This window comes from Arachis hypogaea, chromosome 5, assembly GCF_003086295.3.
Source record: "Arachis hypogaea cultivar Tifrunner chromosome 5, arahy.Tifrunner.gnm2.J5K5, whole genome shotgun sequence".
NCBI classification, from domain to species: domain Eukaryota; kingdom Viridiplantae; phylum Streptophyta; class Magnoliopsida; order Fabales; family Fabaceae; genus Arachis; species Arachis hypogaea.
The window spans coordinates 115,477,677-115,503,878 of NC_092040.1; the positions used below are offsets into that span (position 1 = coordinate 115,477,677).

Sequence of the window (26,202 nt, forward strand, 5' to 3'; positions counted from 1 at the left end):
TTTATCAGAAATTATTTTTAATATGGAAAGAAAATTGGTGTTTTGGTTGAATATTGACATTTGAAGTATATTACAGTATTGTGGAAATTATTCAACACGCCCCCACGTGTTGGCTAAGATGCTACCACGTGTTCAACACGCCCCCCACGTGTTGGCCAGAATGATGCCACGTGTTCACCACACTCCCCACGTGTTGCACCACGCCCCCCACGTGTTGACTTCCCACAAAAAAAATCCACCCATCTATAATTACACCACATTCTCCCATTTTCAACAAAAACACCAATATTTTTTCCATACAAAAAAAAATTAGTCTAATTTTATAAACTAAATTCTCATAATAGAAGCATAATAGAAGTATAATGAAAAAAAAAATTCTCAAGGACCTATTTGTCCTTCGAACTTTATTTGTAAAATGACGTCAATGACTTATTTGTCCTTCGAACTTTTTCCCCTTCCAACGTGGCACCGTAACGGACACCTGTACACCGTTTCAGCCACGTCAACCAGTTCCGTTAGGTGTATGAAAGTCAAATAGACGGAAGGACTAAATTGTCCTCCGTTTGTTAAAGTCAGGGACTTTTTTGTATTTAAATTTTGTCAGGGATGTATTTGTCAAAAATTTGAAAAGTCAGGGACCTATCTGTTTTTTTCCCTTAAATTTATGTATTAAAAAATATTTTTAGAATAATATTATATAATTAATAAATATTATAATTTTTAATTAATATTTAGTCAGTAAATTTTTACACTTATATTTATAAAAATTTTACACACAAAAAATATATAATTTTTACTTATATTCAATAGAATTTACACATATAAATTAATATCGTTTACACTCATATTTTTTAAAATTTATATATAAATTAATATCTATATTGATAAAATAATAATTAAAAATTACTGTTCTCAATAATTTTTCATTTTGATGGAGTATAATTCAACTTATTTTGTATTTTAAATATTTGATTTTAATAATTACTATTGAGTTTTTAATTAAATACTTATGTGACAAATTAACTGTATACATATAATTAATATTTAATATTTGATCTCTCGTATACAAAAGAGTTAATATTCAGTTTGACTCAATTTGAATTCTAAAATTTATAATAATAATTTGTGTTAGTCCTTAAATTAATTTCTACGAACGACGTGTTAATTTTGTACATTAACTTGTTAATATTTAGACTCTTCATTAAAATCTATTAGACATTGTATAAGTTTAATTGGCTCTCAAATATCTCTATAAAGATGACAATAATAAGTTCAATTTAAAAAATTTGAAACTCTAAAAGTAGCAGTTAAGTTTCTAAAAATTTTAATAAATCTTAAATTATATGAAATTTAAACGAAGAATCCAAACCACAACAAGTTAATATTTTAAATCAACATATTATTAACAAAAATTAGCATAAGAATCAATGCAAGTTATAATTACAAATTTCAAAATCTAATTTGAGTGCATTAAAATTTTAAGGATTAAATTAAATTTAACTTCAAATTTTAGAAACCAAATTAAATATTATCTCAGATAAATAAAAATTACAATCATAATAATCCGAAATGTATATAAAAAATTAATTAATAATATAAAATATATATTAAAATATAAACACACAAATTATATATTAAAAATATAAAATAACATGTATTTATATAATAATTAATTAATAATTAATTTTTTATGTACATATAATTTTAAAAAATAATTTTACTCAGCGTGGAATAAAATTATATTTTTATGATTATTTTAGTTAATTTGTTTTTTATTTTTATACATTATCCTCCCCCCCCCCAAAACACACAAAAGTGTAACGATCAAAATGGTGCTTAGCTAATTTTTTAAAGGCGATTAGAAAATGATTAAAGTGTTAATAACAAGTTAATACTTAATCCTAACAATTAAACAAGAGAGGGAAAATTTAGCCCAAAAAAAGGAAAAACGGAAAGAAAAAAATGGCATGATGTGGGTAGTGGAGCTGCAGTGGAAGGAAGCAAAAGTGCAACAACACACAAAGCTGTTGCCTGTTTCAGTTAGATGTTTGCTTCTTCTTCTTCCTTCTTCATTCTGTACTCAACTCAGCTCATCGATTCTATTAGATTCGATGTCGCCAAATGAAATCACATCGTAAATTGGCAAGATTCATGAGTCTCTCTCTCTCTCTGCATCTTCCTTCCCCTAAACCTAATTACTAATTACCATTAGAATTATTAGATTAGGCTGATCCCCTTCTCCTTCTTCTACCTTTTCATTACAATCATCTGGTGTCTCCACTTATGTCGCACCACCATATTATTATTATATATATTGCATGTTTTGCTTTGATCAACAAATTCAGCTGAGCTGAGAGCTGAGAGCTGAGAGCTGAGCTGAACTGAGTTGACTCACCGATCCACCAACAGAGATGCACCCTCGCCAGCGCAGCCCCCGAGGCTTCTATGCCACCTCCGATTACCGCCATCTCAACCGGGATTCCTCCTTCTCAAGACCCCATCCCAACCCAAAACCCTTCTCTCACCCTCCTCCTCCAGCACCCCCTCCGCCTCCCTCCACCTCCTCCTCCTCCCGCAGAGTTGCCCTCCTCGCTGGCGGAGACATCTTCGTCGAAGCTGGTCGTCTTGCTGCTGAGTATTTGGTCTCTCAGGGGCTGCTGCCCCCCAATGCGCTCTCCTTCAAGTGGCAACAAAATAACAGTTTCAAGAAGCACGGTGGCGGTGCTGGGGGCGGTGAATTTCCGGTCGAGGGAGGTGGCCGGACGTCTGCTCTTGCGCGGCTAGGGAATACGGTGGCAACTGATATTCCATCTGGGAGGAGGAAGATGGGGTTTGATGATTTTGGGCAGAAAGGTAGCAGGAGGAGAGGAAGTTTCAGGGGAAATGGTTTGGATTGGGGCGGTAGAGAATTTAGGAGGAATGGGTCATGGTCTGATAGGTCTAGGTATACCCCTGAACGTAAGGATAATGATGATGCTGATGACAGTTTTAGTAGACACAAAGATGAGGACCTGCATCAGCAACAGCACCGCCCCCACCAAATTGGTGTTGCTGCTGATGTTGATAAACCAAAATCGGATTCCAATGACACCGTGCCAAGCACCGAGACTGGAGATACTTTGCATGCTGAAGGAGACAATGATATGCTCTCTGGGGAATCCATGGACTTGAAACAAACTTCTTCTGCTGATGGAAAAGATAACAACGATGTGGATGTGGAGATTGCAATGGAGAATGCAAGTGCCGGAGTTATGGATGTCAAGGATGGCACTGCTGACGATGATGATACCGAGAAATCCGGCGGCTCAAAGAATTTATCTGTTCAGTCCAGTGATCAGGAGAGTAATGAACCTATTACTGATTTGCTCTCACTATTCAAATCTATTAAGGTGCCTACCAAGCCTCGCTCTTTGCGTGGAGACAAGAATTTGAAGGGTAATCCGCAACAGAATGTTGGAGATGAAGACACTCATGATGCAGGGGATCTTCAAGGACCTCAAGTATTGGCTGAAAATGTGTCTGTCAAAGTCTCCTCCTCAGGTGATTTACTATCTGACGTGGCTAATGCCTCGGAACATCTTGAATCAAACATGTCCAATGTAGAACCTGATCATGATGATGTTGATGAGGATTTGAAAGAATTAGATACTGCATGTAATGCTGAGGTAGATCAATCTATTGGAACTGATTCTGGTCAAGATTTAGGTTATATGCATGATAATAACCGTGAACCTAGTGCAACTCTATTGGACCATGGAAGTTGCGGTTCAATGTCCGAGGAAAGAGGTGAAAAACGTGTTGCTGAAGTTGATGATTTGAGAGAGGAAAGCAAAAGAGTGAAAGAGTGGTTGCCATCACTTCCCCCAAGGACTGAGGGTTACTTTGAAACCATCAACACAATTGGAATGAAAGAGATCACTGAGGAAGATGATCTTTCACATCTGGACAAAGTGGCTATGACCTCTGATCAGGGAAGCCTGATGACTACTTCACAGTTCACAGAAGTTGGTGATAGATCGATTCTTCATTGTTCAGAGGAGAAACAATCGTTGCCAAGTTCGTTTAGAACTTGTGATCTTAATCTCATGGAAGCGTCTGAAGTCCATGAAAATCAAGCTAATCATCCAATTCTTATGTACCCCCCTGTTTCTGAAACTAAGAAAGCTGTACCAGTTGATATAGATCTGACCGTGAGTCGCACTAGTATACCTGGCAAATTCAGTACTCAATCAACAACTGGCAAAGAGATTGAAGTAATTGATCTAGAATGTGATTCCACTCAAGAAGAAAAGCCAATCGACAATATGGAGAGAAAGTATGTTTTTGCACACCCCCCCCCCCCAAAAAAAAAATTTCTTTTTCAAGATTGATGTCTACCTTGTTGGATGTTTCTATTCTATATCCAAGTTATAGCACTTTCAATAAGGACCTAATTGATCTAGTTTTCATCATTTCTTCTTGGTGAAAACATTGGATGGATCATATGGTTTTAAAGATTCTTTATTTACCTTGCAGCTCTCTTACTAATCCGTTGTCATTCAAATACACAGGTCAGAGGCTATGTTTTCAGGCCTTGAGGGTTTCTCTAACCATGCTCCAAGTACTGCTGATATACATGATGTTCAGGATGGTTACGGGCTAATGCTATCAGAATTGCTTGGGGCGGATTTTCCAAACTGTTCTTCAGTATCGACCGACATAAATTCTGTTCACAATGAAATGGGCCTTCATAACGGAACCGTGCCAATGGTAGTCTCAGATTATTATGGACTTAAAAATACATGCTTTATTTAATATAACTTTTTGTAGACTTGACGATTACGTCATGTTTTATTTAATTTTCATTTCAGGGAACACTTGCCGAGGATGATTCCATATATATGTCACTGGGAGAGATACCACTACCACTAGGTATGCTGCATTTTTTTAGTAATAGCTAATAGTTCATTTTCTTTTTGTGTTAAAAATTCCTGTAATTTGTGTAAGTTGAATTTCAATGATGCAATTATGGGTGAATAGCTAGTTAATGCTCTACTACTTTCCGTTACTTTTGACATGGCCGAGATCATAACTGTCTATATGCTATGTTCTCGAAAATGGAACACACATAGCCTTTTCCCTATTGTTAATAACACTGTGATGCCCGATGTTAAAACCTTCTGCATATGGGTTCTCCTAGATCCTTTTCTCTCTATATTTTGCTAGGACTTGGGAGATTTCTTTTTTGAAGGGTGTGGGAGAAGGGGAGATTAAACATGTCTTCTTCGCATGTTCAGTGGTCTCCCCCTCTATGCTCTTTAGCCATGCATTCCTACCATGTTTGCTTGGAACCACATCAACCCAAGTGTGGTTCCTTTGATTAACCCTGCCCTTCAGATTTCCACCTCTGAACCAACCAAGTCACTCAACTTTTCTGCCACAGATGTCAGCCGTGTCACCCAATATTTGTGTGTGACACTTAAAAATCTATACCCTAACAGTTGAATTGGTCATTTAGATTTATTATTGCTTTTTTCTTTTCTTAATTTGGTTAGATTTGAGCTGTTTGGGGCAAATGGTCTTACTGAGACATTACTTTCCTGAGTTGATACAAAAGCTTAGGATGAAGAACAAGACAAGCTAATGGGAAATATTCAATTTAGCACTAGATTTTGGCCAATCCTGGCATTACCTATCTGGCTATGCTACGGAGTGTGTTATTATTCTCTAGCTGCCTGTCTCTTCTTTGTCCTTTATTAGGCATCTTGCTGCTGATTCTCTCTCTGACAGGTTTCTGATCAGAGCGAATGTGTAGTTTTACCAATTGTAATGGGAAATTCTTAGATTTTGTAAGATTTAAGTAAGATCAGATAAGTATCTCTGCAGCATGATCTTTGTGAGTGAAGTGGGATAGGGGTATCGGTGCATTGAAATATAGCTGGATAGAGTGATAGGCGTGTGCATGAACATTTGTATCCGGATTGCGACCTACAAAACCCAGAGTCAATAACCAAGGTTAAAGTAATTGATTTACTGCAACTTTTATGTGATGCGTCAACTTGTAGATTTTATAAAACAAGATATAAAGGTTTATTCTGCAGAATCCTCTCCTGCTGTTCCTACGTCCTTGGTACCTAAACTAATTTGCATTTTTGTATAGGATTTTTGCGGCCGTGGGAGCAGCCACCACCACAAGATTATCAGAAACCGTTTTGATCCGATGTGCTCCACAATATTCAACAAGGTCGTCAATGAAGTCAATAGCATTACGTAAAAGTGAAATTAAGTTTTCATTTTGTAAGCTGAATTCTATTCTGTGTAATTTTCTGTAAACTCTTTCTGATGTCTCTGCATCTGGCCTGAAGATTATTTGACAGTTACTAGAAAAGTTAAATATTCTATTCCATTACGTACTTGGTCATCAGTAGGGAATTGACATTCTAAGAGTATTGTGAATCCTATTACAAATGGTCACTTCGAATATCATATGTAACTTATATCGAGTTCTAATGTTTATAATTTCTCGCCTTTGTTGGAGTATCACCACTCTAAGGTCTTGGTGGTATTTTACTTGTAATACAAGTCGTAATTGGTGAAAGCGTTATGAGTTATGCGTTATGACCATAGTTTCCTACAACCTTACATGATATATGATATTCTATAATTGAGTAAATAACTGGATTTCGTTTTGTCAAATACAAGTTTTTCCAAGTACTTCCACTTCTTTAATGCGTATCCATAATATTCAGATTGGACTTTATTGAAAAGGAAAGTAATAATAATTGCTTTAGAACAAACGCGAAAAATGGGCAGTCAATGAGTGCCTTCCAAGTTTCCAAAGAAGTGTTTTCTCCAAAATCAGCTTTATTGGTACTTTATCAAGTTTAGCAGTAGAATAACAAAATTGGAACAGAAGTGCAGCAACATACTAAGATATCTAGTAAAATTCTGAATGGTGATATGACCACCAAAATTACAGTAAAGGACACTGACTCATGAGAATTGACAAGTCCAGTAGAAGTGATTCTTATATCTTGGTCCTCATTCTCACCAATCTTGCCAATGTGTCTTGAGCAGCCAAGGTCTGTGCATGGTTATGGCCAAGCATCACAGTTCTGATGCTGATGCATGTTCTGCATAGCTCCTTGCCACTGTCTAGATGGCCCCCTCTTGCAAGCAACTTTGCTCTTGTCTCCAGCAATGTTGCCTTCAACAACGTCACATCCTGCCACACATATTCATCCACTTTTTGGCTTCTTTGCAGCATCCTCCTCTTCCAACAAATCGAATCATGGGACCAATCTTGGATTTGAGACACAAACGACTTCTCAACCTCCTCCAATGCATTGGTGCACACCTTCAAGAGCTCCAAAGCTGAATTGCACCTTGAGAAAGTGGTAAATGCCTGGATTGCCAGGGGCAGAGCTGTTCTTTTGATATACAGAACCAGATCAATTGCTTTTAGCTGCACAATCGGCGGCTCCGATTTGAATCCAAACACTAGAAATGCTGATGACCACAGATGACCTGAGTTTACATGGTTACCCATTTTTCTTACTCCTTCAAGTGCAGCCTTGGCATATTGCAAACCGCCTCTGCTTTTGGCGAATGCCTGTGTTATGGGATGGAACTGGAGCCAACAACATCCATCATGTTGGTTAGCCATTCGAGCCAGTCCCATTTTCACTAGAAGCATTGCTGAATCTTCATCATTTTTCCACGTCCGTGATGATAAACAACCTGATGTTAGGCTCAGAATTTTGGTCCACTTTTGGAGATGATTTTCAACAGCAGGAATACTCTTTGCTGCATTGACCAAAAGACTTGCTGAAATGGGAGCAGGAGAAAACCAACCGCCAACAAGAAGCATTCTCATTGCTAGCAGCTTCCCTTTTGCTTTTGTTTTCTCCAAGGTTCCTACACAGAAAAGGAGGCTCTTCATGAGGAAAGGATTACTTTTGCGCCATTGCTCTTCTGCAATGCTCATATAGCATGAGTTTGAATCTCCACTTAGTGGCATTTGGTTAATGGCCTCAAACAGTGCAGAGGGGGAAATTGCAAGTTCAGATAACATCGAACCAATCACCCACAAACCAAAGCTCGACCATCCAAGCTTCTCATTGAATTTTTCAAGGAATTCTACCTCATCTGCTGGATACTCCCTCCTTTTTCTTCCTTTTATCAGAATCATTGCTTCGGATAATGGCAGTGGTGGAAGCTGAATAGTATCGTAGCTGTTAACTTTGGACAGCCTTGTAGTAATGATCACATGAGTCCCTCCTGTGTTTCTTGGTATCAAGTCATATATATCTTTTCCTTCCCACCATTCCTCCTCAGTCTCAAGATTGTCTATTATTAGCAAGTAAGGTGTCTCACCAAACAATTCCCTCTTGATCCTCTTGAATGCTTCTAATTCTTGCTCCTCAAAGCTGCGAATTCGACCCCTTTCCATCTCAGAATCAGCACCAACATCCAAGCCCAAATTGAGGGACAAGTTCAATATGTTCTGCCTGAGATACCGAGCTTCACCACCAACCCACAACACCATTTTGTATCTCTGGTGATATCTGTGAGAATATTCCAGTGCCAACTCAGATTTCCCTATACCAGAAACTCCAGTGATGCAAATCACACTACTACACAAGCTTTTGAAGTTTCCACTCTTTGACTTCTTATGCTTCAACCTCTTCAATGAATTGTTTCCTATGAGTGGTTCAACCCAAGCCTCTAAGGTTGGTTCTTTGCTCTTCCCCATCTCTAGACTAATATATCTCCTACCTTTGCGCATAACCGGTTCACTTTCCTCGTCTGCAAGGCCTTCAGATTGTCCACTTCCACTAGCTTCTCCTTTGATGAATGGCATACAATGATCTTGGACTTGTTCCACGCAATTCCCTCGTCCGAAAAAGAGACCTTCAATCTCCATAATCTCCTTCTCCCTGCCAACAAAGTATTGGTTCCTTGGAAAAGGTAGATTCTCAAATCCTTGCATATTGTCTCTCTGGTCACCATTCATCCTACCAAGCCTTGCCCTTAAAATACCTGTAGTTTTTGATATGCAGCTTCTCCAATTACCATCATGGGCCCCAAGATTGAATTCGTTGCACCTCATGAGTCCATCGATGGCCTCTCTACATTCTTTGTCAATTGAGTTGCAGTTAAGAAGATCCATGATCTCAGCAGGTCCTGTGTCAAACAAGAGAGGAATCAAGTTCTTCTTTTGAGCAAAGAATCTAACCTCCTCCATGCTCAGATGGTTGAGGAAGCTGCCACTTGAGACGACCACCAACCCGAATGACACTGAGCAAATGACTCTATCAGCAATCTCATGGCTCTGGCTATCGGTGTACTTGGCTCTATCAGCAAGCAAGCAATCGATTCCCTGAAGCTCGAGGTCGGACTTGAGCCACTTGCAGAAGCGCAGGAGTTTGGGATTTTGGCCATGGAAGCCAATGTAAACATCACAGCTTCTGAGTTTGGCATTGGAAGCAGGGGAAACAGAGCCTTTTGCAAAGGAAACTCTAGGGACCGGAAATGAGAATGAGATGCGTGGATCAGCTGCTTCAGGGATGGGAACACATGTCACAAACTTGAGATTCGTGTCAGCATTGTCATCGGAAAACTCATACTGATCAGAAGGGGGAGTGTAGGAACTGCTTGGCACGTCTTCTGGGGTCGAAGGATGGGTGGTGGTGGTGGTTGTTGCTGTTGCTGTTGCTGTTGGTGGTGGTGGTTTTTCCAAGTGAGAATCATCTGGGGTTATGGCCCTTGGAGATATATAGGGGGATTGCAACGCCGAAACAAATGCTGATGAAGGTGGAGACACAAGAGGAGAACCATAAGGTGATGATTCTGTGGAGTTCTTTATGTTTGGTGATGGTAAATTTGAATTCTCTGAAGTCTCTTCACCTTGCTTCTTGCTGCTGCTGCTTGAAATCTTGATTTTTAGCGTGCTAGAGATTGTTGTGGGATTGGTGGCTGAGTTGTCTTCTTCTCTTTCACTTCCCATGAAAGATGGCTAAGAAAGTGCAGTGCTAGATAGATAGATCCCTTGTTCTCTCTATTGCTCTTGAGATTGAGACTGAGGCATTTGAATTAAGTTCATCTCTTCAAGCGGGGGGCAATTATTTACTGCAACCACATAAATACTTAAGCACTGTCTCTCTGAGCATAGACCCTACCAAAAGATGAATGCAATGTGAGGAGAGATAGTAAAGACCTCTGCAATCTTCATGTGCTGCACACAGACTCACACTCACACTCCTCGCTAATAATATGAAGCTACAAGACATGCCCTTGATATGATGGTGCTACACTACTTGTGGAAAACCATTCATATTACCTTACCACTCTTCACCTTCATGGCTTCCCTCTCTCTCTCTCTCTCTCCTTCATAAGAAATTATCAAGTAGTGGTGCAGGGAATCTAACGTGCAGGTTGATTCTCCAAGGTTTGAAATGAACATAAAATAAATGTGACATATAATATTAAAATCACATGAAAGCAAGTATGGTGCTTCTACCAAAAACGAAAAGCAAGTATGGTGTCGCATTTCAATACTAATACTAATAAGTAATATACTTTCCTATAGATTATTACACTGTCAAGTGTATGGTGCAATTTCCATTTTGTCTTATGCGCTTGTCTTTGCATTGCGCCTAAAATTAATAAAAACATACATTTAATGGGGCTAAAGACTCCACAGATAGTAATTAAGGATGATATTTGAATAATTTTGTTTCACTTTTATTGTATAGTGAATATCATTTAGTAATAATTTAGTGAGATTTAGACATTTAGTACAGCTTTTTAAGAAGTGTATGCACAGTGATAGTGTTGTGTGGAGCATCTATCTGCGCAATCTTCTGACACAAATTTAAATCACTTGCACCGAAAATTGTACCAAAGACCAGTCCACCTGAACCACACTGTCCAACTATACATGTCACATTCACCAGTAAACCATCCTCTTACTAACTCATTAAGCATAACTTTGAAAACATTACGAAAAGAAATAAAATCTTAAAAAGGAGAATTTACAAATCAATTAAAGAGAGGCATGTCACGGTAAATTTTTAGAAGGTTATATTTAACAGTGTTTGTATAGTTTTCTGGAGTGTTTGAGAATACTCTAGATGGTTCCGGAACGTTCTAGAATGTCCTAGAAGGTTCTGGAATACTCTAGAAGGTTCTAGAAGACTTTAGAAGATCATGGAATATTCTAGAAGAGTGTAGATGTATATAGAAGTATAAAGAGTGGTATGGAATAATCTAGAAACATTTAGAGAGTTGTGGTAGGATAGATAGTTGTAAAGAAGGTTCTGGATGATTAATCTGGACCGTTGATTAGATTTAATCCTAACCATCCATTGAGGAGGTGGATGGCTATAAATAGGGGTAAGAGTTAGAGTTTAGGTGTGTGAATCATTTGTAACCAACACTTGAGTAATAAAGTGTTCTTTCCACCAAAGCTTCCTTTCTCTTGTGTTCTCTTATGTTCTTAGCTTTCTTGCTAAGTATTGAGGGTTAGGCTGACTTGGTCTTAGCTCAAGAGGTTGAGTAAGTCCGAGTGCCGGCACGGTAGCGTTGGAGTGTGTCCAAGGCCGTGACAATTTTGGTATCCGAGCAAGGTTCGAGAGGGAGCACAAGTGGTTTGTGGGTATGGCTTCAAATATCACCATGGAGCATGTTGAGTCACAAAGGGGAAGGGATACTATTCCTTCTCAATGGGGAGGCAAGAAGGTACGTTCTTCAAGTGAGCCTAGAGGTAAGGACTCTAACTTCTTAGAAGAAAGAGTTTCTATGTTGGAAAATGTTCTATCCTCTATGGATGAGCGGTTCCAAAGGATAGAACATGACAAGGAGACCCTCGAGGCTCACGTGTTAGGAGAACTAGATGCTTTCAAAGAAAGCATGCTCCAAATCGAAGAGAAGCTTGAGAATTCCTTGAAGTTATTTGAAGAAGTTCGAGTTTGGTTCGAGGAGGCGAAATCTCGACCAACCATTATAAGGGAGACGACAAAGATTGATCTCCCCAAGCCAAAGGAGTTCAAGGGCGTAAGGGACGCTCGCGAGGTGGAGAACTTCCTATGGCAAATGGAGAGGTACTTCGAAGGCCATGGGGTGGTCGAAGAAGCAATAAAGGTACGCACTGCAACTCTCTACCTTTCTGATAATGCTACTTTATGGTGGAGGAGAAAGTGCGTAGATATGGAAAAGGGTACTTGCAACATAACCACATGGGAAGATTTCAAAAGGGAGTTGAAAAGACAATTCTTCCCTGAAAATGTGGTTTATGAAGCAAGGAAGAAGTTGAGGGAGTTGAAGCACAAGAGTACAATTAGTGACTATGTAAAGGAGTTCACTACTCTCACACTTCAAATCCCCAACTTAGCATCAGAGGATGCATTGTTCTTCTTCATTGATGGACTCCAACCTTGGGCAAAGCAAGAACTACAAAGAAGGAATGTTAAGGATGTCGATGAGGCCATCGTGGTGGCCGAATCACTCACTGAGTATCATAGGGGAGACTCTAAACCCAAGTCTTCCTCCAAGCCTAGTTTTGCTAAAGGTGGGGGAGACAAGGGGAAGAGTTCCTCAACCAAGAAGGAAGGAAAATACTCTTCAAAGAAAGAGTACGAAGAAAAGAAGAAGGCTTTCGTGCCCAAAGGAGGATGCTTCGTGTGCAAGGGACCACACCAAATGAAGGATTGTCCCAAGTTAGGGACTTTGGCATCTATCGCTGAGGAACGAGAAGCTCAAACTCAAGTAACTGAGTGTGTTGGATCTATCCAACACATAAATGCTGTGAAGACCAAAGAGGCAAGCACTGCAGAAAAGAAAGGCTTGATGTATGTCAAAGCCTTTATCAATGAAAAACCCGTCATGGCTATGATCGACACTGGTGCTACACACAACTTCATCACGCCTGATGAAGCAAAGAAGCTTGGGTTGAAGATCACCGAAAAGAATGGCTGGTTCAAACCCGTGAATACCAAGGGTGAACCCCTTAAGGGAGTAGCAAAAGGGGTTGAGATGACTCTTGGTTCTTGGAAGGGCCTTGTGGATTTCTCAGTAGCACCCATGGACGATTTTAAAATAGTCATCGGACTCGATTTGCAAAGGAAAGCAAATATAATACCTATGCCATACTACGACGTAGTATGCGTCATGGAGAAAGGGTCTCCATGCATGGTCCCTACAGTCTTTAAAGTTGGCGGACCACCGATACTGTCTGCCATGCAACTCAAGAAAGGGTTCAAGAAGGGAGAGACTACATATTTGGCTCTATTACAAGAGGAGTCAACATTCGAAAGAGAAGACGTTCCTCCCAAAATCAAGGAAGTCCTTGAAGAAAATAAGGATGCGATGCCTCCCGAGTTGCCAAAACAACTACCACCTAGGAGGAAGGTGGACCACAAGATTGAATTGGAGTTAGGAGCAAAGCCGCCCGCCTCAACACCTTATAGGATGGCACCGCCAGAACTCGATGAGTTGAAGAAGCAACTCAAGGATTTGCTAGATGCTGGGTTCATCCGTCCATCGAAGGCACCTTATGGCGCACCAGTCTTGTTCCAAAAGAAGCATGATGGTTCATTGAGACTATGCATCGACTATCGAGCACTTAACAAGGTAACCATCAAGAACAAATACCCCATTCCTTTGATAGCCGATTTGTTTGATCAACTTGGTAGAGCTAAGTGGTTCTCAAAGCTAGATTTGAGGTCAGGATATCACCAAGTGAGAATTGCCGATGGTGATGAACCTAAGACCACGTGTGTCACGAGGTATGGATCGTATGAGTGGTTGGTGATGCCTTTTGGCTTGACCAATGCTCCTGCGACCTTCTGTACCTTGATGAACGAGATTTTTCGACCTTACCTTGATCGATTTGTAGTGGTCTACTTGGATGACATTGTTGTCTATAGCAATACTTTGGAGGAACATGTAGAACACTTACGAACCGTGTTCAAGATCTTGCGAGAGAATAACCTATATGTGAAGAAGGAAAAGTGTTCCTTTGCAAGGGACGAAGTCCACTTCTTGGGACACATCATTAAAGATGGAACTCTCTGCATGGATCAAGGAAAAGTGAAGGCTATCAAAGAGTGGGAACCTCCAAACAAGGTATCTGAATTGAGGTCATTCCTTGGGTTGGCTAATTACTATCGGAGGTTTATCAAGGGATACTCCGCCAAGGCTGCACCATTAACTGATTTTCTCAAGAAGAACCACTCTTGGGAATGGTCAAAGGAGTGTCAAAAGGCTTTTGATGAGTTGAAGGCTGCTATCACAGAAGGACCAGTACTAGCACTACCCGACTACTCAAAGGTGTTTGAAGTCCACACTGATGCTTCTGACTACGCTATTGGAGGAGTTCTGATGCAAGAAGGACATCCTATTGCCTTTGAGAGTCGCAAGTTGAATGATACAGAGAGGCGATACACTGTCCAAGAGAAGGAGATGACCGCGGTAGTGCATTGTCTGAGAACTTGGCGTCACTATTTGCTTGGTTCACACTTCATCGTCAAGACAGACAATGTGGCTACAAGCTACTTCCAAACTCAAAAGAAGTTAAGCCCCAAACAAGCTAGGTGGCAAGACTTCTTGGCTGAGTTTGATTTCGAATTCGAATACAAGTCAGGCAAGACTAATGTGGTAGCAGATGCGCTGAGTCGCAAGGCTGAGTTGGCGGCCATTTCTATGGTTGAAGGAGATATTGTGCATACCATCAAGGAAGGGTTGCATCACGATCCATTAGCCAAGAAGTTGGTGGAGTTGGCTAGAGAAGGTAAGACCAAAAGATTTTGGTTAGAAAACGACCTTCTCTACACAAAAGGGAGAAGACTATACGTTCCTAAATGGGAAAATCTGAGAAGGAAGTTGGTAAGAGAATGCCACGACACCAAGTGGGCTGGTCACCAAGGTCAGCGAAGGACCTTAGCACTCATTGAATCTTCTTATTATTGGCCTCAAATGAGAGATGAAGTGGAGAGCTATGTGAAGACTTGTCTTGTGTGCCAACAAGATAAGATTGAAAACAAGACACCAAGCGGGTTGTTGGAACCTCTGCCTCCATCAGAGCGACCGTGGGAAAGTGTCTCTCTAGATTTCATCTCTGCCTTACCGAAGTCCGAGGGGTTTGGATCTATTCTCGTGGTAGTGGATCGATTTTCGAAGTATGCTACCTTTATACCTGCCCCTACTGACTGCACTGCAGAGGAAGCAGCACGACTATTCTTCAAGAATGTGGTGAAGTACTGGGGATTGCCTAAGAGCATCATTAGTGATCGAGATCCACGCTTCACAGGACGACTATGGACAGAGCTGTTCAAACTCCTTGGGTCGGAGCTTCATTTCTCAACAAGCTTCCATCCTCAAACCGATGGGCAGACTGAGAGAGTGAATGCGTTACTCGAGTGTTACTTGAGGAATTTTGTAAGCGCTAATCAGAAGGATTGGACAAAACTCATAGACATTGCTCAATTCTCATACAATCTGCAAAGGAGTGAGTCTACAGGGAAGAGCCCATTCGAGATTGTGACTGGACAACAGCCGCTTACACCTCACTCTCTTTCTTCCTCTTATTCAGGGAAGAGCCCTGGAGCTTATCATATGATTAAGTCATGGGAAGAACAAGCAGATGTCACTCGTTCTTACCTCGACAAAGCTGCCAAGAGGATGAAAAAATGGGCAGATAAGAAGAGGAGGCATGCAAGCTATCAAGTGGGAGACAAGGTAATGATCAAACTTCTTCCACAACAATTCAAAGCCTTTCGCAAGGTTCATAAGGGCTTAATCCGCAAATACGAAGGGCCATTTGAGATAATTGGACGTGTTGGGGAGGTTGCTTACAAAGTACAACTTCCTCCCTCTATGAAGATTCACCCGGTCTTCCATGTGAGTATGCTTAAACCATATCATGGAGACCAAGACGAACCGAGTAGAGGTGACTCAAGTCGTGCTCCGCCTGTGGTAATTAGATCATTTGATAAAGAAATCGAAGAGATCTTAGCTAATCGCATCGTGCGACGAAGAGGAGTGCCACCAAGTATTCAATATTTGATCAAGTGGAAAGGGCTCCCGATAACTGAAGCTAGTTGGGAAGCTCGTGAAGATCTGTGGCAATTCCAAGAACACCTAGAGCGCTATCATGAACAGAACGCGACGAGGACGTCTGCGCATTAGGTGGGGGAGAATGTCACGGTAAATTTTTAGAAGGTTATATTTAACAGTGTTTGTATAGTTTTCTGGAGTGTTTGAGAATACTCTAGATGGTTCCGGAACGTTCTAGAATGTCCTAGAAGGTTCTGGAATACTCTAGAAGGTTCTAGAAGACTTTAGAAGATCATGGAATATTCTAGAAGAGTGTAGATGTATATAGAAGTATAAAGAGTGGTATGGAATAATCTAGAAACATTTAGAGAGTTGTGGTAGGATAGATAGTTGTAAAGAAGGTTCTGGATGATTAATCTGGACCGTTGATTAGATTTAATCCTAACCATCCATTGAGGAGGTGGATGGCTATAAATAGGGGTAAGAGTTAGAGTTTGGGTGTGTGAATCATTTGTAACCAACACTTGAGTAATAAAGTGTTCTTTCCACTAAAGCTTCCTTTCTCTTGTGTTCTCTTGTGTTCTTAGCTTTCTTGCTAAGTATTGAGGGTTAGGCTGACTTGGTCTTAGCTCAAGAGGTTGAGTAAGTCCGAGTGCCGGCACGGTAGCGTTGGAGTGTATCCAAGGCCGTGACAGGCAGCCCTTAAAGAGAAGGACGAGATGATTCTATATCTTCACAATACAAGGTGAGGGATTTAGAAATTTAATATAAAGCTACTTCACATTTCGTTCCATCAAATAAACAAATAATAAAAGTACCACCATTTTGTCTTGTTCAAAGATCTTTCTCTCTATAACTGCAGTGTTACTGTTATAGTAGTATAGGATTTTACTTAAAGTACATTTCGACATGTTTGGGGAAAAAAGTGAATAACCTTTTCTTGATGTACTAGTTAATTGGTTGGACAAAATAGAAAAAAAAAAGATGGGCTGGTTGGGCCGAAAAGGAAAATAGACCCATCTCCATGGACTGGATTGGATCCGGAGTCTCGTTTACTCCACCTCCAAAAAGAAAACAAAGTATGAAATATGAATCAAGATATAGCGAAGGTTCTGACAAAAAAAAAAAAAGATATAGTGAAGGCAGAAGCATGAAAAAAACTAGGAGATTAATAAATTGAAAAAGTAATAGTTTAATCAGATTAAACTCCTCTAAAGTGAGAGGTTTATAACATAGGAAACATTTCAAGTGCATCAGGGAATACCGGTGCACCAATTATTTTAACCGTTGATCTGAATTAATATATATTATATATATTTTTTATAATTCAAATCAACGGTTAAAACAACTGGTGCACCGGTACTCCCAGGACACTTGAAATGCTTCCTATAACATAAGACGGTAAGAGTTGAACTATTACCCATGACATAAATTACAAAATTACCACGGAATGAAGAGAGATACACATAGAAAGAGTTGATGAATGAGGTGGTGAGCAGTGGCACATGGTATGATGAGAGAGCGGGTTACAACTCCATCTGGCCCACGTTCCCTATCCAATAGTATCTGTCTTTACAATTTGTGTTATTATTATTGTTATTATTATTATTATTATTGCAAAACAGTATTGTATGTATATGTATGATGTATCATTGTAATTTCCATTCGCGTTCTTGATCCCTTTCTCTGCCTATAAAACTGCAAATCCATCAAAGTCCCAAATTTTAGGGTTTCCATGCCCATTGCCAGGGCATCATTTATGAAGGTAATTACTCTAAATCATAGATCGTATTTTCTTTCTCTCTATTACACTCATTCCACCTTTTCATACTCCTTTTTTTTTCTTTTTCATTTCTATCCCAAAAATAAAATCTACTTTTTTCTCTTTTGGATATGTGCACTCCTTTTTCATTTCACTCGTTGTATAGTTCGACATATTAATTTGATTTATAGCTTCAATTGCAACTGTTGCAATTGCAATTAATTCATGGGCCTAAATATGGTTTGATCTTTACGATCAGATTTAGCGGAAGGATTGGAATTGGTTATGGATTTGGGAAGTGAATCTGTGGAAGAAAATGAAGTGACTCATGATGGAATTGAGAACGGGACTAAGGATGAAGGTTCCTCTGGATTCGGTGATGGAAATTCTGATGCTAACACTGAGAAAGCGGATCAACCGGGAACGGTTGTCCAAGTGGCTTGTGAAGAAGCTGTGAATCCCAAAGTGACGCCAACAAAGGGGTTTGGATTGAGGAAATGGAGGAGAATTAGGAGGAACGTTGTTAAGGATCCGAATGTGAGTGTGGATTCAAGTAAAGTCCTCAAGAGGGGCTTGTCTGGCGGTAACAATTTGAATGAAATGCGTGATGTTAAGGAAAAGAGTGATGGGTCTCCAAATATGTTTGAAAATCCTGGGTTTTCTGATGTCTATTCGATCCCTGGTTCTAGTCCTGATTCTAGATATGCAGTTGGCTCTGGTTTTGCTGTTGGGACTGATTCGGAGAATAGCGAGGATCGCAGTAGCAAGTCTTCAACGGCAGCTAGTGAGCCCAAGTTGAAGTATGAAAAGAGCCGAAGCAAGAATGTTAATTTAAAGAATTTAGCCAACTTGACTCAACGGGTTCAACAAGGAAATGCAAGGGTCGAAAGCAATAAGAAACCCGGAGGAGGTGGAAAAGTTAAAATGGAAAAGGAAAATTCTGTTTCTAGTGTGGAATCCGATTCAAGAAGCTCCAACTTTAAGCAAGGCTACTTTACAGTTACTAGTAATGGTTATGGAGAACATAGTGGTAGGCCCACTGGTCAGGATGATGGTAATACTAGTGAAGGCGTTCACGCCAATGAACATTTCTCTGGAGGTGTTCAAAGCAGGTGTGGCAACAAAAACATGGGTGAAGATGAAGAGAACATAGCTACAAATTCGTCATGGGATGCTACAGAAGAAAAAAGTGTGAACAACCATTCTTCAACCAATGAAGATCCCTTAATTGGGTCTATAAGTAGCCTTCAGGCTATCCAGGAAGCACTTGAAGAAGGTTTGTCCTCTTTCTTCTTGATAAGTTGAACTTCTTTTATGGGTGAATCTCTTATGCAACTAGACTGCTGTATTTATTAGTTTTATAATTCTCATGAAAATTACGTGAGATAAGATATCAGCTAATTAGCTGTCTTCTTGTCCATTGAATTCTGCTCCTATATTCAAATTGCAAGTAAATATAGCTACTAACATTATCGGTACCAGTCCTTGAACTGAATTATAAAGTTGTTTGGTTTGGTTTGGTTTGGTTTGATCCTCATATCAATTTAAATATTATGTTTTTAAGCTTTTTATTGGTATGAATTTTGATGCATTGTTAGTATAGCATTGTGTTTGAAACACCATGAGAATTGAATTCATTTTGGAAATATAATTCATTTTGATAGTTTGGAACACAACAACATGAATTTCAATTCTTGCGAGAATTCTAATTCCCACGTTGAAGCCTAAACTAAATCAGACCAAAATAGGTCTGTATTGCAATTCCATTCTCATAAATTTGGCATTCAAAATTGAAATATCAAAATTGCCCCTGTCAAATACTTTAATTTTCGAAATATACCCATACCCCCATATCAACTCTTTCTCTCCCTTCCTTGCTTCTTTACCCAAAAACTTCTTTCAGAGTATTTGGTTGGATGTTCGTATAAAATTATTGAACTCTGATCGTGCATTAAAATCAATTCTTTTTATTTTGCCAACCAGGCTAACTTGTTCGGTCGTTTTTGTTCAACCAGTTCCCTTTGGTTCCATCAGGTCCCTACTTTTTTAGAGACTCATTGTAGAAAGGATTTTCATTCGTGAAAGAAAATTGTATTTCAACTTATAGCAACTGTTGAAGTTTTTACGTTATAAACTTTGAAACACTGATTGCAAATTTTTATGATATTGTTTACATGCTGCCTCCTAAATTGGGTTTGACATTAGTCTTAATTAGCAGTTTTTTGTTTCCTTAGGTCTCACCCCCGCCCCCTCTTTATTTCAACTCCGTTTAAGTTTCATCTCTCCCAAAACAATTTTTTATTAATGTGATAATGCAACCGTATTAGATTTGAGACTGTTGCACGCATGTGTAGTATCTCTGTGTTGGCTGATTGATAGAGTGACCAATAGAAAATTAGTCTCTTAAAAGGTTTCTGCTGCTTTCCCCTAGGTTGGGTTTTTTTTTTGGTGCTTGATAATGCTGATTGGTTGATTCACATAAGGAACCTTTTTTGAAAAAAGAAAGAATAAATAAATAAAACAAAAACTATTATACTTAAATTCCTTTGTTTTCTGTAGTAGAGATTTTCTGTGGAAGAACCAAGTTGAAAGCATTATGGCAGTGCTGATACCAATATATACTTGTATACTTGCAGAAGTCCTGAAATTGAAAGAGATGGAGATTGAAGTTGTCTCACCAGATGATGACTCAACCAAGTGTAGCAGTGCATCTGCTGGCACCACACTTCTTGATGCAGGACTTCATAAGCCATACTTATCTGGTCAATCTGATGCAGCAGAAGCTAAGCAGACTGCTACAAGTTCCTTGGAACTTGAGGTATTGAGCCTGACTCAAAATGTAAATATTTTGGAAAGCAAGTTGGAGGGATTACAGGGCATGCTTGCACTGAAGGATTCCAGGATTGCTGAGCTTGAAAACGCCCTAAATAGTGGTAGGTCTCCTAAGGAAGAATCTGCTAGCACCATTGGTATTTCAGAGGAAAAACGCAGAGAGGAAGAGTGCGAGCTCGAGGGCCTTTTTCTACAGAAGATTGAAGCTGAAGTTGAATACCTGGCCATCACAAAGGTGATGCAAAACTTGAAGTCCAAGGCAGATTGTCAACGTACATTACTTGAAGAACAAGAAAAGCTCTCTGAAAATCAAGCACAGGTTCTCAACGAGGTGGTAGAGGCAGAGAACAGGGCTTCAGTGTTAAAGAAGAAAGCAGAAGAGTTGGAAAAGGGTGATAGTTTAGTAGTTGAGGAGTCTTTTGTGCTTCAGAAGAGAGTGTGTAAGGTTACATTTTGTCTTTTCGTACAATTCATGTTGTTAGTGTTGTTCTTTTGGGTTTTTGTGTCACAGTTATCTTTCAGTTCTGAGGTGATTGTACCAACATGAGTCAGCAAAGTTAGGTTCAGTTTGTGCATTCTCAGGTTTCTTGCTGATATTTGAATGTAAAATTTCATTGTTATATAAAAAAATAACCCTTCTTTTGAATTTTTTTTCTGGGTAGGGTTTTGCTCACCTTGTATTGGTATTATTTGTTCACCGCCATAATTTTTTCATTGTAATTTTTGGTTGAGACATGCGAAAGTGAAAGACAGTTGCTATGTAAGAATTTTTTGATGTTTTATGCATTTTAAAATACTTGGTGGATCTATAATATGGTATACTTGTAAATTATAGTGTTATGACATGCATATGCTCGTTGATGATTGAAAGTTGAAACATCCATTGCTTGTCGAACAGTAATTCAACTTTATATTGGAGGATACATTTATGTGATGGCGCCTAGAACTGGAAATAGTTTTCTATTTAACAATAGAGTCAACACTGAATTTATGTAGATGTGTATAATCTCTGATCTAAAACAAGGGAGCAAGGTACACGTACTTTGATCACTTTTTAACTTAAGAGCTGAATATTTTCTTAATTACTAAATGGAGAAATAATGCAATTTAGAGTGAGTCATACAGCGTTTACAAATAAGAGTTATGTTGCAGGTTTATTACTACTTTTTTATTTTGGGTTGGAAGGCTTATTACTGCTTTATAGAGTGCGTTAATCATACAAAAATAAGAGTTTGTTAACTGAATTGATTTTTGAAGAACATAGAACAAGAGCAGTTAGTTTCATAACAGGCCGGGAACCTCCTTGTCGGATATGATATGACTGAAACACATGATATTGCAGCTGAGGCTTGGTGCTAGTGGCAGGATCTACTGCCTCGCAAGTAGCTGTATCCGGGTTCAAGTCCTATGAGAGGAAAAATGAGCCCTTAAATGAACTCATGTAGTGTGTGTAAAAAGATTTAGTTTTGTTGATAAAAAAAAATGCATAATATTATTTATACACCCAATTTGGTATTTAATTTAGACACAATTTAATTTAAAAACATTTCTTTAAAAGAATGTAAAAGTGTGAAAATTATAATACAGTAATACGAGAAAGGCAATAATTTAAAATAATCTTATTTTATTTAATATTTAAATTTTATGTATATAATGTTTATTATTATTATTATTATGCTGATAATTACTGAATATGAATACAGAATAAGACAGCTTTAAATTAATCTAAACTGATTTTGTTGTCATAATTTGATTAATGATTATAAAATAAATATCCAAAAAAAAAAACAGCAATTTCAATATGTAAGTGAGAGTTTCCTTAAAGCAGCTTTAATCCCTTGTATAATAAGCATCTTTCTTTTTATGTTAAGAACCAAGCATTTCTCATCACATATGACATATACAAATACAGGATATAGAAAATCTGTGCGTATCTAGCATTATTGGTTTATATGTGAGGTGTCCTCACCATATTTGGTTCCAATAAAATCATAAATAAGATGAATGAGACCCTGCACCTGCTAGCACCGTTAAGTGAGTCTCCCAACTACTATATAAAGGGGTCTCTGCTCTCTGTTATATGCATCACTCATCACTCTTCACTTATTACTCATCACTAGCTAAGATGGCTTCCTCCTTATCTTTTCTAGTGCTGCTCTTTGGAGCTCTGATCCTAAGCCCACAAGGGTTTGCTAGGGTTCCTGCAGTACCTGTTCATGAGTCACCAAATGACACACCATCACCTGTTTTTAAATCTCCAAACAACTCCCCATCACCTGTTTTTGAATCACCAAACAAGACACCATCACCTGTTTTCAAGTCTCCAAGTAACTCACCATCACCTACTTTCAAGTCTCCAAACAACTCACCATTGAAAAAGGCACCTATTTTTGAGTCGCCAAACAAGACACCATCACCTGTTTTTGAGTCACCAAACAAGACACCATCACCTGTTTTCAAGTCTCCAAACAATTCGCCATCACCTGTTTTCGAATCTCCAAACAAGACACCATCACCTATTTATGAATCACCAAACAATTCACCATCACCTGTTTTTGAGTCACCAAACAAGACACCATCACCTGTTTTCAAATCTCCAAGCAACTCACCATCACCTACTTTTAAGTCTCCAAACAACTCACCATTGAACAAGGCACCTGTTTTTGAGTCACCAGACAAAACACCATCACCTGTTGTCAAATCTCCAAGCAACTCACCATCACCTACTTTCAAGTCTCCAAACAACTCACCATTGAACAAGGCACCTATTTTTGAGTCGCCAAACAAGACACCGTCACCTGTTTTTGAGTCACCAAACAAAACACCATCACCTGTTTTCAAATCTCCAAGCAACTCACCATCACCTACTTTTAAGTCTCCAAACAACTCACCATTCAACAAGGCACCTGTTTTTGAGTCGCCAAACAAGACACCGTCACCTGTTTTTGAGTCACCAAACAAAACACCATCACCTGTTTTCAAATCTCCAAGCAACTCGCCGTCACCTGCTTTCAAGTCTCCAAACAACTCACCATTCAACAAGGCACCGATTTTTGAGTCACCAAACAAGACACCATCACCTGTTTTTGAGTCTCCAAACAAGACACCATCACCTACTCTTAAGTCACCAAACAACTCGCCACTCAACAAAGCACCTATTTATGAGTCACCAAACAACTCACCATTTAAGGCTCCTTATGGCACTCCGAATTAAAGCGAATTGAATGAACCACCAACATAATAATATGCATGCAACAAGCTAGGCATATATAACTCAACTATATATATGTACATATCTCATAATAAATAAGTGGTCTCTCCAGTTTCGTCCTTATCTATTGCATGCATGCATGCTTAGTTTTCTTCTCGTATGTTATTCTTGGTTACTTCATTTCAATTCTCTCTACAATTCTGTGGCCAAGAACACATAAGCATCTCTCTCTCTCTCTCTATAGACGTAAGGTCAGTGAAGTTAAGGAGTAAAATATGGTGCTTTGTGTACTCCTAATTTATTATAAATAAAATGATTATGTTGAGATCTTGTTGGTTGATTTTGTTTAATTTATTAGCTACACTATTTCTAAATTCTAACCCCATAAAAATATGTTCAGCGCATGAAAAATGCTACTTATTCTTTGAAATTCAATTTTTAATCAGTTTCGTTAGAGAATTAATTAAGAGGTAGCCAATTAAAATCAACTAGTTAAAAAATAGAATATTTGTTATAAAAAAAATAACTCTCTACTATTCTATATTTTTAAATTTCAAAATTAAAAATATAAAAAAATTGGCTTAAATTAGTTTATGTTCTATTCTAATTGATTCTCTAGATTTTTTCTTAATTTAAATAACTATTTTTACGTATGAATTATTTAAAAAAAATATTTATTTATTATTTTTTTCTTCTTTACAAATGGAAAAAAAAGATAATATTTAAAGGATATATAGTTACAATAAATTTATTTTATATAGGTTAAGCTAAATATGTAATTTGGATCCCTTATTATTGCGTGCCTGTAGCAAGCAATTAGTTTTTGATAATATTAATTGTGATAATCACACTAAAAATTGAGAGAGACATATTTGGACATAACATAATAATTAGGATGTTTATAGAAATTACGAAAATGTAATATATTAAAATTGATGTTAAAGGAATGCGCTATAATTATATAATGAAGAACATGTCAGCATGCAGCATCTTATATCCAAAAAAATAAGAAAAACAGATGGAGAGATGGAGTTTGTTGTTTGATTCACGATAATTTTAATTTGTTTTAAATTTTAAATTAGAAAACATTTAAAATTAAATAATTACCTATAATTTAATTTTAATTTTAATTAAACTCTCATTGTATGTATTATACAATAAGGCTTAGTTTGGTAAAGCTTTTACTTTTTAAAAGTAGTTTATAAAAGTTAACTTTTAAAAGATGGCTTTTTAAAAATTGTAGCATTTATGTTTGGTAAATCAAATAAAAAACAACTTTTAATAAACATAAGCAACATCAATTGTGTTTGGTAAAATAGCTTTTAAAATTTAAAAATACTATAATAAACATAAATGTAAACATTAAATTTGAAAATTAGTTAACATATGAGATTATATTAGACTTTTAAATTTTGAAAAACACAAGCCAACTTTGAAAAGCTCTATCCTAGGTGCTTTTAAAAGTACCCCGATCTTTTAAAAGCTGCAAGCATAAGCACATGATCTTTTTGATTTACCAAACACAAAATGAGGAGTTTGAGCTTTTAAAAAGCACAAGCACATCTTCAAAAAGTTTTACCAAACCAAGCCTAAGACTATTGTCCCCTCATACTTTTTCAAACAAAAAAAGAAAATTGTGTTAAGGAATGTGCTGTGTTTAGATAAAATATTATAAGCTGAAAATTAAGGAAAAAGAAAACTGAAGTAACTAAGCTTGTAGATCGACGTAAGTATGTAACAAAAATTAAATTAAAAGGCATTTTGTCATTTATTTTACAGTAACTACGCACAAATATTATTGTACTAAATTGAGTAAATTCTTTTGCAATAACACTAGGTTCTTTTATATAAAGTACTTAATCCAAATGCAATGATTACCTAGATAATTATATCGGGCTTAAGAAATTGTGGCTTATAATGAAGTTTTCAAGATTATAAACTCAGTTCTTAATTAGTGTTCACACGATTTCGGTATATTCCAATCGAATCCGGAAGCCTTACCAAATTAATAATAGAATAAAGTTCAAAAAATCAACAAAAAATTATGAGAAAATTTCACTCCCCTCCTCTACAAAATACTAAAATGATACTCTCTTTTTTTTTATTTTATAAATGTACATTATCCTTTCTTCTAACTTTTAGAAAATTTTTTCTTTAATTCATTTTAAATTTTTTGTGTTAATTAATATTAACTTTATCCATTTTTTAAGAAAAAATAAATTAATTTTTGAAAAAATACCCATTAGTAAAAATTTTATTTTTTATCATTAAATTTTGCTTACCAAAATATACTTTAATAAAAAAAAATTATTGATTGAATTGTATTTTTATCAAAATACTTTTAAAAAAATTAATAATTAAA

General features: G+C 37.7%; 4 protein-coding genes across 4 annotated transcripts; 3 read left to right on the forward strand and 1 right to left on the reverse strand.

Annotated features, from left to right (window-relative positions):
* Positions 1-1,842: 1,842 nt before the first annotated feature.
* On the forward strand, positions 1,843-6,577 carry LOC112803119 (uncharacterized protein At4g26450). The gene is made up of 4 exons (XM_025846610.3): positions 1,843-4,315; positions 4,551-4,749; positions 4,851-4,911; positions 6,140-6,577. The coding sequence occupies exons 1-4, from the start codon at positions 2,412-2,414 to the stop codon at positions 6,193-6,195; spliced, it is 2,220 nt and encodes a 739-aa protein (XP_025702395.1). The 5' UTR covers positions 1,843-2,411; the 3' UTR covers positions 6,196-6,577.
* Positions 6,578-6,823: 246 nt separating this feature from the next.
* LOC112803118 (uncharacterized) lies at positions 6,824-10,120 on the reverse strand. Its single transcript, XM_025846609.2, has one exon. The coding sequence runs from the start codon at positions 9,986-9,988 to the stop codon at positions 7,007-7,009; it is 2,982 nt and encodes a 993-aa protein (XP_025702394.1). The 5' UTR covers positions 9,989-10,120; the 3' UTR covers positions 6,824-7,006.
* Positions 10,121-17,453: 7,333 nt separating this feature from the next.
* Positions 17,454-21,436, forward strand: LOC112803120 (WPP domain-interacting protein 2). Its single transcript, XM_025846611.3, has 3 exons — positions 17,454-17,800; positions 18,057-19,073; positions 20,434-21,436. The coding sequence occupies exons 2-3, from the start codon at positions 18,083-18,085 to the stop codon at positions 21,174-21,176; spliced, it is 1,734 nt and encodes a 577-aa protein (XP_025702396.1). The 5' UTR covers positions 17,454-17,800; positions 18,057-18,082; the 3' UTR covers positions 21,177-21,436.
* An 855-nt stretch (positions 21,437-22,291) lies between these two features.
* LOC112803121 (uncharacterized) lies at positions 22,292-24,170 on the forward strand. The gene has a single exon (XM_025846612.3). It carries the CDS (start codon positions 22,710-22,712, stop codon positions 23,841-23,843), a length of 1,134 nt encoding a protein of 377 aa, XP_025702397.1. The 5' UTR covers positions 22,292-22,709; the 3' UTR covers positions 23,844-24,170.
* Positions 24,171-26,202: the final 2,032 nt, after the last annotated feature.